Source organism: Microcaecilia unicolor, chromosome 1 (genome assembly GCF_901765095.1).
Source record: "Microcaecilia unicolor chromosome 1, aMicUni1.1, whole genome shotgun sequence".
NCBI classification, from domain to species: Eukaryota; Metazoa; Chordata; class Amphibia; order Gymnophiona; family Siphonopidae; genus Microcaecilia; species Microcaecilia unicolor.
This window is the reverse complement of record NC_044031.1, coordinates 343,571,745-343,583,890: the sequence shown is the minus strand read 5'-3', so window position 1 is coordinate 343,583,890 and position 12,146 is coordinate 343,571,745. Positions and strand designations below refer to the sequence as shown.

The following is a 12,146-nucleotide window of genomic DNA, read 5'->3' as shown; positions in this document are numbered from 1 at the left end:
TCTTTGCACACTGCTGGGTAGCATTTCTCGGTTTCCTGCGTTCTAATTATTGGTTCTTCGCTGTCTGCTGCCTTTTGATGCTGCTTGTATTGTGGTTCCTCAGCAGCTTCTTAATGTGATTGCTCCTAGCACCATCTTGTGGTGCTGCTTGCTGACTACAATTGGCTGGTCAGGCTCGGCTTAGGTATGTGCTGGTGTCACCTGTTCTGGCATCCTTATGCTGTAGTGAGGGCTATAAAGTATGCCTGCTTCTGGGCTACACACTGGTGGCCTCAGGGTGAGCTGCTTGCTTCCTGGTCACCAGTAGGCTGCCAGCATCTTAATGGTGGCATGCTGGCGATGCTCATTGGTTCACTTGGACTATCATGCCGGCTTCATCTTCTCTTGGCCTGTTGGGCACTCCTCAGTCTCTGCACTGGGGGGGGGGGGGGGGGGCTATAGGCATAGCTTCTCTGGCTATAGGGCATACCTTTATCCCATCTCTGGCTTGTTGAGCATGGTTCAGTATTTGGGTGGTTAGAAGGGCTCCTACATTTTGCATTTTCTCTGAGTGTGGAGCATGGTTATTTGTTCCCCATGTACAGTATTCTTGATTCCATGGGCTGCAGGGGCGCAGTGTACGTTTTGGCTGTCCTCTAGCAGCAGTTTGGAAGGCTGCTTGTTGGGTGTACCTCTTTGGGCAGCATCTCAACAGCGTTCCCAGTGTCCCCTGCCAGCATTCTTCCATGCTATGGTTGAACGTAGCCCCTGTGTTTCAAGATGGCATCCTTCTTTGGTTATATGCTAGCTGCGTCCCGTTTGACTGTGCGGTTTTTCATATTCTATGGCTGTGGAGCATGCTGCTCTCATTGTGAGTGGGGCATGTCTCTTTCTGTGCAGATATGGCACATTGCAGTCTGCCAGTAGAGCATCGCGCTTCCTCTGGCCCTAGGCCATAGCTCCATCTATGCCTTTTGCGGCAGGTTGCTGCTATGGGTATTGAGCATCTCCGATTGGGGGGGTGGCTTTTCTTCCCCTCTGTTAGCCTGGCTCTGTCCTTCAATGCTAGGCTTGACTCTGGGTTTGGAGTTTCAGCATGACTCCATCTCCGAAGGTGAGGTATTTATGTGTATTGGAGTATCCCTATTGCTGCTTCTGGGCTGCTCCACTGCTTCTCTATCCATCGTTCTATAGGCTGTGTCCCTTTTGGTATGGGTCTGGACTTTTCGAGTTTTGGTGGGACAGGTTCCCCCCCCCCCCCCCCCCAAGGCCACATAGGCATAGCGCCTCTGCTGCAGGCCTGTACATCTCCCTTTCTTAGACCGCAAGCACAGCTTCATCAGCTGCATGGTACCATCAAGAGCATTATACATGACATCTCATGATACATGTTTAAGTTGATAGCATGGTTGCTTATCCTTAAGATGTTGCTGTAGGTAATTTTAATTCTCATGAAATATCTGTTTTAGGAACAAGTAAATACACTCCAGGCAAAGCTGGATGATGAAGAGAGTAAAAATATGAAGCTTCAACAGCAGGTTGATAAATTGGAACATCATTCTTCCCAAATGGCAGAGGTGAAGATGAGTCTGTGCATGTTAAATTTGGTATATAGCATCATGTATGTTATTGCTCATTGAAGAATCCATTTTTGTGTGATGAACAGAGTTGTTATGATTCCCATTATTTGTTCTTTATACATATAATTAAAAAAAAATTTAAACAGAATCTAAACTCTAGTATAATGTTTTACTTAAATGTCAACAGAACAGTTTTCAAAGCAATTTTCTTTGGTAGAAAGTGTCTTACCTGTGTTAAATTAGCTGTCTAAAACTTGTTCTCCAATGCAGCAAGTCTGCACATATTTTCACTTGAGTATACTTCTAACTACATTGAAAGGAGGCCTTTCAAAAGCATCTTTAGTTTAGAGGTGAGCATATAGCAAAACTTTATCTGCAGAAAAGTAGATAAAAGTATCTGGATATTCTTTGCATCTATTGTACGTTTTCTTCTCCGAGGACAAGCAGGCTGATTGTTCTCACGACTGGGTGACGTCCGCGGCAGCCCCCACCAACCGGAAAAAAGCTTCGCGGGCGGTCCGCACGCAGGGCACGCCCACCGCGCATGCGCGGCCGTCTTCCCGCTCGTGCGTGACCGTTCCCGCCAGTCTTTTCCTTTCCGCACCTGAGGAGAGTCGTGCCGTCGCCGCTCTCCCTTCGCAGCCCCGGAAAGACCGTCGCGTTTACGCGATTTTGTTTACTTTGTTTAGTTTAATTGTTGCCGCGCGCTCCTCTTTAGTTTGTCAAAAAAAAAAAAAAGAGAGCACGCGCTTCTTTTTCCCTCGTTTTCTAGTGAGGCCGTCGCGTTGCGGCCTTGTGGCCGCTCGATCGATTTGTTTTTCGAGGTGTGATTTCCGCCACCATCGACGACTTTAACTTCGCCCACGCGATTTTTCCGTCGATGTCCTCGAAGGTCCCGAGTGGATTTAAGAAGTGTGGTCGGTGCGGCCGGCCGATCTCGCAGACCGACACCCACGCTTGGTGCCTCCAGTGCCTCGGGCCGGAGCACAATCTCAAGTCGTGTTCTCTGTGTCTCGGTCTCCGGAAACGGACTCAGGTTGCGAGGCAAGTTCTGCGGGACCGTCTTTTTGGAACTTGCGCCGGCCCCTCGACGTCGACTTCGACGGCATCGGTATCGACGCCCGGTCCTTCGGTACCGGTATCGATGCCCGAAAAATCGGCACCGATGGCATCGACCCCAGGAGAACAGGTCCCGTCGGCCCGCCGGTCCTCCGGTGAGGGTAGAGGTGAGAGACCGCGTGGGCAGTCGGCCCCGGTCACTCCTTCGGCCCGTGGCCTTCGGGACCGAACCCTGTCTGACCCGGTTCCTCGGGACCGAGGGGGATCCACCTCCTCCTCCTCCATACCACCTGGCGCCGGTGACGGGCACCGTAAGAAGGCAAAGAAGCACCGTCACCGGTCGCCCTCGACGCATCCGGCTCTCGGTACCAGAGAGGAGTCGACGCCGAAGCGTCCGCGTCGAGAGGAGAGGTCCCCCTCGGTGGTGGAGGTACCGCCACGTCAGGGTCCCAGCACTTCGGTGCAGTCTCCTGGACCTGAGCAGCTTCCGGCACCGATGCCTCTACCGGCCCCCACGTCTTTCCCGACAGCTGGCCTGGACGAGTGCCTCCGAGCCATCCTTCCAGGGATCCTGGAAGGGCTGATGCGCCAGGCTATGCCGGTGCCGGGGGTGCTTGCGCCCTCGGCGCCGATGACTGTGGCGCCGGCGAGCTCTAGCCCGGTGCCGAGGCCATCGACGCCACCGCCGCTTGCGGCGCCGGTCTTGACCGCCACGCAGGTGGAGTCCCCGTCGACGTCGATGGAGGGAGCTTCGTCCCCGCCGGCGCGGGAGCCCACCGCTCGACGACATCGAGGCCTCGGTGCCTCGACGTCGAGCCGGGCCCGGTTCAGGACTCAGCTACATGAGCTTATGTCCGATACCGAGGAAGAGGCCTCGTGGGGGGAAGAGGAGGACCCCAGATATTTCTCCTCCGAGGAGTCTGCGGGTCTTCCCTCGGACCCCACGCCTTCACCAGAGAGGAAGCTCTCCCCTCCTGAGAGTCTCTTTTTTGCCTCCTTTGTGCGGGATATGTCTATTAGCATTCCCTTTCCCGTGGTCTCCGTGGATGAGCCGAGGGCTGAGATGCTCGAGGTCCTCGACTATCCATCACCACCTAGAGAGTCCACCACGGTGCCGCTGCACAATGTCCTCAAGGAGACACTGCTTCGGAACTGGATGCGACCATTATCTAATCCCACCATTCCCAAGAAAGCAGAGTCCCAGTACAGGATCCACTCAGACCCAGAGTTAATGCGGCCACAATTGCCCCATGACTCGGCGGTCGTGGATTCTGCTCTCAAGAGGGCACGGAGTTCGAGGGATACCGCCTTGGCGCCCCCGGGGCGGGAGTCTCGCACTCTGGACTCGTTTGGGAGGAAGGCCTACCAATCCTCCATGCTCGTGACCCGCATCCAGTCATACCAGCTCTATACGAACAATGTGAAGCAGCTGGCGGACCTGGGCGATAAGCTCCCGCCGGAGCAGTCCAGGCCTTATCAGGAGGTGGTCAGGCAGCTGAAGGCGTGCAGAAAGTTCCTGTCCAGGGGTATCTATGACACCTGTGACGTGGCGTCTCGTGCTGCGGCCCAAGGTATAGTGATGCGCAGGCTCTCATGGCTGCGTGCCTCTGACCTGGACAACCGCACCCAGCAGAGATTGGCCGATGTCCCTTGCCGGGGGGATAACATTTTTGGTGAGAAGGTCGAGCAGCTGGTGGACCAACTGCATCAGCGGGAAACCGCCCTCGACAAGCTCTCCCACCGGGCGCCTTCAGCATCCACCTCAGCTGGTGGATGTTTTTCCCGGGCCCGGCAGGCTGTGCCCTATTCCTTTGCAAGGCGTAGGTACACCCAGCCGGCCCGAAGGCCTCGTCAGGCACAGGGACAGCCCCAGCGCGCTCGTTCTCGTCAACAGCGTGCGCCTAAGCAGCCACCTGCACCTCCACAGCAGAAGCCGGGGACGGGCTTTTGACTGGATCCACGGGAACATAGCCGCCCTCAAAGTGTCCGTACCGGATGATCTGCCGGTCGGAGGGAGGTTAAAATTTTTTCACCAAAGGTGGCCTCTCATAACCTCCGACCAGTGGGTTCTCCAAATAGTGCGGTGCGGATACGCCTTGAATTTGGCCTCCCTGCCACCAAATTGTCCTCCGGGAGCTCAGTCCTTCAGCTCCCATCACAAGCAGGTACTTGCAGAGGAACTCTCCGCCCTTCTCAGCGCCAATGCGGTCGAGCCCGTACCACCCGGGCAGGAAGGGCAGGGATTCTATTCCAGGTACTTCCTTGTGGAAAAGAAAACAGGGGGGATGCGTCCCATCCTAGACCTGAGAGGCCTGAACAAATTCCTGGTCAAAGAAAAGTTCAGGATGCTTTCCTTGGGCACCCTTCTGCCAATGATTCAGAAAAACGATTGGCTATGTTCCCTGGATTTGAAGGATGCATACACTCACATCCCGATACTGCCAGCTCACAGACAGTATCTCAGATTCCGCCTGGGCGCACGGCACTTTCAGTATTGTGTGCTGCCCTTTGGGCTCGCCTCTGCCCCACGAGTGTTTACAAAGTGCCTCGTGGTGGTAGCGGCATACCTTCGCAAGCTGGGAGTGTACGTGTTCCCATATCTCGACGATTGGCTGGTCAAGAACACCTCGGAGGCAGGAGCCCTCCGGTCCATGCAGTGCACTACTCAACTCCTGGAGCTGCTGGGGTTTGTGATAAATTACCCAAAGTCCCATCTCCAGCCGACTCAGTCTCTGGAATTCATAGGAGCTCTGCTGAATACCCAGACGGCTCAGGCCTTCCTTCCCGAAGCGAGGGCCAACAATCTCCTGTCCCTGGCTTCGCAAACCAGAGCGTCTCAGCAGGTCACATCTCGGCAGATGTTGAGACTTCTGGGTCATATGGCCTCCACAGTTCATGTGACTCCCATGGCTCGTCTTCACATGAGATCTGCTCAATGGACCCTAGCTTCCCAGTGGCTTCAGGCCACCGGGAATCTAGAAGATGTCATCCGCCTCTCCACCAGTTGCCGCACTTCACTGCTCTGGTGGACCATCCGGACCAATTTGACCCTGGGACGTCCATTCCAAATTCCGCAGCCCACGAAAGTGCTGACGACGGATGCATCTCGCCTGGGGTGGGGAGCTCATGTCGATGGGCTTCACACCCAGGGTCTGTGGTCCCTCCAGGAAAAGGATCTGCAGATCAACCTCCTGGAGCTCCGAGCGATCTGGAACGCACTGAAGGCTTTCAGAGATCGGCTGTCCTGCCAAATTATCCAAATTCGGACAGACAATCAGGTTGCAATGTATTACACCAACAAGCAGGGGGGCACCGGATCTCGCCCCTTGTGTCAGGAAGCCATGGGCATGTGGCGCTGGGCTTGCCAGTTCGGCATGCTCCTTCAAGCCACGTACCTGGCAGGTGTAAACAACAGTCTGGCCGACAGACTGAGCAGAGTCATGCAACCGCACGAGTGGTCGCTCCATTCCAGAGTGGTACGCAAGATCTTCCGAGAGTGGGGCACCCCCTCTGTGGACCTTTTCGCCTCTCAGACCAACCACAAGCTGCCTCTGTTCTGTTCCAGACTTCGGGCACACGGCAGACTGGCGTCGGATGCCTTTCTCCTCCATTGGGGGACCGGCCTCCTGTATGCTTATCCTCCCATACCTTTGGTGGGGAAGACCTTACTGAAGCTCAAGCAAGACCACGGCACCATGATTCTGATAGCGCCCTTTTGGCCCCGTCAGATCTGGTTCCCTCTTCTTCTGGAATTGTCCTCCGAAGAACCGTGGAGATTGGAGTGTTTTCCGACTCTCATCTCGCAGAACGACGGAGCGTTGCTGCACCCCAACCTTCAGTCCCTGGCTCTCACAGCCTGGATGTTGAGGGCGTAGACTTCACTGCGTTGGGTCTGTCTGAGGGTGTCTCCCGTGTCTTGCTTGCCTCTAGGAAGGATTCCACTAAAAAAAGTTATTTTTTCAAGTGGAGGAGGTTTGTCGTTTGGTGTGAGAGCAAGGCCCTAGAACCTCGTTCTTGCCCTGCACAGAACCTGCTTGAATACCTTCTGCACTTATCGGAGTCTGGCCTCAAGACCAACTCAGTAAGGAATCACCTTAGTGCGATTAGCGCTTACCATTATCGTGTGGAAGGTAAAGCCATCTCTGGAGAGCCTTTAGTCGTTCGATTCATGAGAGGCTTGCTTTTGTCAAAGCCCCCTATCAAGCCTCCTACAGTGTCATGGGATCTCAACGTCGTCCTCACCCAGCTGATGAAACCTCCTTTTGAGCCACTGAATACCTGCCATCTGAAGTATTTGACCTTGAAGGTCATTTTCTTGGTGGCAGTTACTTCAGCTCGTAGGGTCAGTGAGCTTCAAGCCCTAGTAGCTCATGCTCCATATACCAAATTTCATCACAACAGAGTAGTGCTCCGCACCCACCCAAAGTTCCTGCCGAAGGTGGTGTCGGAGTTCCATCTTAACCAGTCAATTGTCTTGCCAACATTCTTCCCCAGGCCGCATACCTGCCCTGCTGAACGTCAGTTGCACACATTGGACTGCAAGAGAGCATTGGCCTTCTACTTGGAGCGGACACAGCCCCACAGACAGTCCGCCCAATTGTTTATTTCTTTCGACCCTAACAGGCTAGGGGTCGCTGTCGGGAAACGCTCCATCTCCAATTGGTTAGCAGATTGCATTTCCTTCACTTACGCCCAGGCTGGGCTGGCTCTTGAGGGTCATGTCATGGCTCATAGTGTTAGAGCCATGGCAGCGTCAGTGGCCCACTTGAAGTCAGCCACTATTGAAGAGATTTGCAAGGCTGCGACGTGGTCATCTGTCCACACATTCACATCACATTACTGCCTCCAGCAGGATACCCGACGCGACAGTCGGTTCGGGCAGTCGGTGCTGCAGAATCTGTTTGGGGTGTAAGTCCAACTCCACCCTCCAGGACCCGAATTTATTCTGGTCAGGCTGCACTCTCAGTTAGTTGTTCTTCGCAGGTCAATTTCTGTTATACCCTCGCCGTTGCGAGGTTCAATTGACCTGGGTTCTTGTTTTGAGTGAGCCTGAGAGCTAGGGATACCCCAGTCATGAGAACAAGCAGCCTGCTTGTCCTCGGAGAAAGTGAATGACACATACTTGTAGCAGGTGTTCTCCAAGGACAGCAGGCTGATTGTTCTCACCTACCCTCCCTCCTCCCCTTTGGAGTTGCGTTTTCATGTTGTTTTCTTGCTTGGCATTCAACTGGCGGGAACGGTCACGCACGAGCGGGAAGACGGCCGCGCATGCGCGGTGCTTGTGCCCTGCGTGCGGACCGCCCGCGAAGCTTTTTTCCGGTTGGTGGGGGCTGCCGCGGACGTCACCCAGTCGTGAGAACAATCAGCCTGCTGTCCTCGGAGAACACCTGCTACAGGTATGTATCATTCACTAATCCAAAGTACCTAGTCTTTTGCCTTAATTTGTTTAATGTAGGTAAAAAGTATATTTGATCTTCGCCCTGGTGTGGGCAATTTGAAAAATGCCCCTCAAAAAGTAGGTTCTAAAGCCAATTGTCCATTTAAAGAACACTAAGGGCCCTGTTTACTAAGCTGTGCGGTAGGCGCGCTAACGTTTCTCCGAGGACAAGCAGGCTGCTTGTTCTCACTGATGGGTGACGTCCTCGGCAGCCCCTCCAGTCGGAAACTTCACTAGCAAAGACCTTTGCTAGCTCTCGCGTGCCCATGCACACCGCGCATGCGCGGCCGTCTTCCTGCCCGAACCGGCTCGTGTTCGTCAGTCTTCTTTTGTCCGCGCTCGGGACAGTCGTGTTTTGCTGCCGTATCGTGCCCCTCAAGTTGACCCTCGCGCGTCTTCACGATTTTCGCTAAAAAAAAAAAAAAGACCTTTCGGTCTTTGTCCCTTCCTGTGTGTCCAGCTTTTCCCCAGCATAAGTTTCCTTTCGCTTTTTGGCCTCGGTACGGGTTTTCTCTCCCTTATTTTTGGTGCCTTTCGTCGTCATCGGGAATCTTGATTTCGCCAGCGTGATTTTTCCGCCCATGTCATCGAAGTCTCCCAGCTGCTTCAAAAAGTGCACCCAGTGCGCCCGGGTAATCTCGCTCACTGATAGGCACGCTTCGTGTCTTCAGTGTCTGGGGGCTGGGCACCGCCCGCAGGCCTGCAGTCTTTGTGCTCTTTTACAAAAGAGGACTCAGGTAGCGAGATTGGCCCAGTGGAACGTGGTGTTCTCGGTCTCTTCAACGACAACAGCACAGGACGCATCGAGTGTATCGAAGTCTTCGACCTCGGCATCGACAGCATCGAGGCTTCGACCCTCTGCATCGTCGGTACCGAGACATCGGAAGGCTGCGTCGACGTCAGTGGTACCGGGACCTCCGCTGTTGCTGATGTCATCGGACGGTAGTGCTTCGACTGGAGTGCAGGTGAGGGCTGTCCATTCCCCTGCTGGTGGCAGTGAGCCTTTGGGTGGGTCTCCTCCTGCCCTGAGGGCTCCTGTGGCACAGCCCCCCCGAGACTGACCTTCTTCGGCCTCGGCCCAGAGGAAGAGACGGTTGGATTCTACGTCCTCGTCGTCGGTACCGGGAAGCTCCGGTGACATGCTTCGTTTGAAGAAATGAAAGAAGCATCGACACCGGTCTCCTTCCCGTCTTGGTACCGAGTGCTCTGGGTCGCCGAGGGAGTCGGCACCCAGTAGGCATCGGCACCGGGAGGACCGCTCACCCTCTGTTCAGGAGGTGTCGATGTGCTCCACCTTGGACAGCCCTGAACCGCCTCCACGCCCGGAACAGACTCTGACCTCGACGCCTGCATCGGCTTCCCAGTCTTTCTCCACAGCCGCTCTGCACGAGAGTCTCCGGGCCGTTCTTGGAGAGCTGTTGCGCCCTTTTCCTCCGGTACCGGGGGTGCTTGCACCTCCGGTACCGTCGAGCAAGGCGACGGGTGGCCCTTTGCCTGGGGTGAGGTCTCCGGCATCGGTACCGCTTGCGGTACTGGCTGCGGCCGCCCTCCCAGGAAGACTCCCGACAACGTCGGTGGAGGGAGCTTCGCCGGTGCTGGCGAGGGAGTCTACCTCTTGGCGCTCCCACCGTGGCTGTGTTTCCACGGAGTCGAGTCGGGCACGGCTTCAGACACAGGTTCATGAACTTGTCTGATACCGATGGTGAGGCCTCGTGGGAGGAGGAGGAGGACATCAGATATTTCTCTGACGAGGAGTCTGATGGCCTTCCTTCTGATCCCACTCCTTCCCCCTGAAAGGCAGCTTTCTCCTCCCGAGAGTCTGTCTTTCGCGGCCTTTGTCCGGGAGATGTCTACGGCCATCCCCTTCCCGGTGGTCGTGGAGGATGAGCCCAGGGCTGAGATGTTTGAGCTCTTGGACTATCCTTCTCCACCTAAGGAAGCGCCCACAGTACCCATGCATCATGTCCTAAAAAAGACATTGCTGGCGAACTGGACCAAGCCTCTAAGTAATCTCCACATTCCCAAGAAGATCGAATCCCAGTACCGGATCCATGGGGACCCAGAGCTGATGCGCACTCAGTTGCCTCACGACTCTGGTGTGGTGGATCTGGCCCTAAAGAAGGCTAAGAGTTCTAGGGAGCATGCTTCGGCGCCCCCAGGCAAGGACTCTAGAACCTTAGACTCCTTTGGGAGGAAGGCCTACCATTCTTCTATGCTCGTGGCCAAGATTCAGTCCTACCAGCTCTACACGAGCATCCACATGCGGAACAATGTGCGGCAGTTGGCGGGCTTGGTGGACAAGCTCCCTTCTGAGCAAGCCAAGCCGTTTCAGGAGGTGGTCAGGCAGCTGAAGGCGTGCAGAAAATTCCTGGCCAGAGGGGTAAATGATACCTATGATGTTGCGTCCAGGGCCGCTGCTCAAGGTGTGGTGATGCGCAGACTCTCATGGCTGTGTTCCTCCGACCTGGAGAATAGAATCCAGCAGCGGATTGCGGACTCCCCTTGCCGAGCGGACAACATTTTTGGAGAAAAAGTCGAACAGGTGGTAGAACAGCTCCACCAGCGGGATACCGCTTTCAACAAATTCTCCCGCCGGCAGCCTTCAGCATCTACCTCTTCAGGTAGACGTTTTTATGGGGGAAGGAGGGCTGTTCCCTACTCTTCTGGTAAGCGTAGGTACAGTCCTCCCTCTCGACAGCCTGCGGCCCAGGCTAAGCCCCAGTGCGCTCGCTCTAGTCAGCAGCATGCGCCTCAGCAAGGCCCCACAGCTCCCCAGCAAAAGCAGGGGGCAAGCTTTTGACTGGCTCCAGCAGAGCATAGCCGATGTCAGAGTGTCCGTGCCGGTCGGGGGGAGGTTGAAAGTTTTTCACCAAAGGTGGCCTCTCATAACCTCCGACCAGTGGGTTCTCCAAATAGTCCGGCAAGGATACACCCTCAATTTGGCCGCCATGCCTCCAAATTGTCCACAGGGAGCTCAGTTCTTCAGCTTCCAGCACAAGCAGGTACTTGCAGAGGAACTCTCAGCCCTTCTCAGCACCAATACGGTCGAGCCCGTGCCACCGGGGCAAGAAGGGCTGGGATTCTATTCCAGGTACTTCCTTGTGGAAAAGAAAACAGGGGGGATGCGTTCCATTCTAGACCTAAGGGCCCTGAACAAATATCTGGTCAAGGAAAAGTTCAGGATGCTTTCCCTGGGCACCCTTCTTCCCATGATTCAGGAAAACGATTGGCTATGCTCTCTGGACTTAAAGGATGCTTATACTCACATCCCGATACTGCCAGCTCACAGACAGTATCTTCGATTTAGTCTGGGATCACGTCACTTCCAGTACTGTATGCTACCCTTTGGGCTCGCCTCTGCGCCCAGAGTGTTCACGAAGTGCCTAGCTGTGGTAGCAACAGCGCTTCGCAGGCTCGGAGTGCACGTGTTCCCTTATCTCGACGATTGGCTGGTGAAGAACACTTCCGAGGCAGGAGCTCTACAGTCCATGCAGATGACTATTCGACTCCTGGTGCTACTAGGGTTTGTGATAAATTACCCAAAGTCCCACCTTCTCCCAGTACAGAGACTCGAATTCATAGGAGCTCTGCTGGATTCTCGGACGGCTCGTGCCTATCTCCCGGAGACGAGGGCCAACAATCTGCTGTCCCTCGTCTCCTGGATACGAGCGTCCCAGCAGATCACAGCTCGGCAGATGTTGAGATTGCTTGGCCACATGGCCTCCACAGTCCATGTGACTCCCATGGCTCGTCTTCACATGCGATCTGCTCAATGGACCCTAGCTTCCCAGTGGTTTCAGGCTGCTGGGGATCTAGAGGACGTGATCCACCTGTCCACGAGTTTTCTCTAATCCCTTTGCTGGTGGACGATTTGGGCCAATTTGACTCTGGGACTTCTCTTCCAAATTCCTCAGCCACAAAAGGTGCTGACTACGGATGCATCTCTCCTGGGGTGGGGAGCTCATGTCGATGGACTTCACACCCAAGGAAGCTGGTCCCTCCAGGAACGCGATCTGCAGATCAATCTACTGGAGTTACGAGCAGTCTGGAACGCTCTGAAGGCTTTCAGAGATCGGCTGTCCCATCAAATT

The 12,146-nt window shown here is 55.0% G+C and overlaps 1 protein-coding gene across 1 annotated transcript in view; it reads left to right on the top strand.

The window, feature by feature from the left end:
* KIF15 (kinesin family member 15) overlaps nucleotides 1-12,146 on the top strand; it is a 1,036,090-nt gene that overhangs the window by 512,522 nt on the left and 511,422 nt on the right. The window contains 1 exon segment of the mRNA XM_030209299.1: nucleotides 1,449-1,556. Within this exon segment, the coding sequence (XP_030065159.1) occupies nucleotides 1,449-1,556 (108 nt within the window).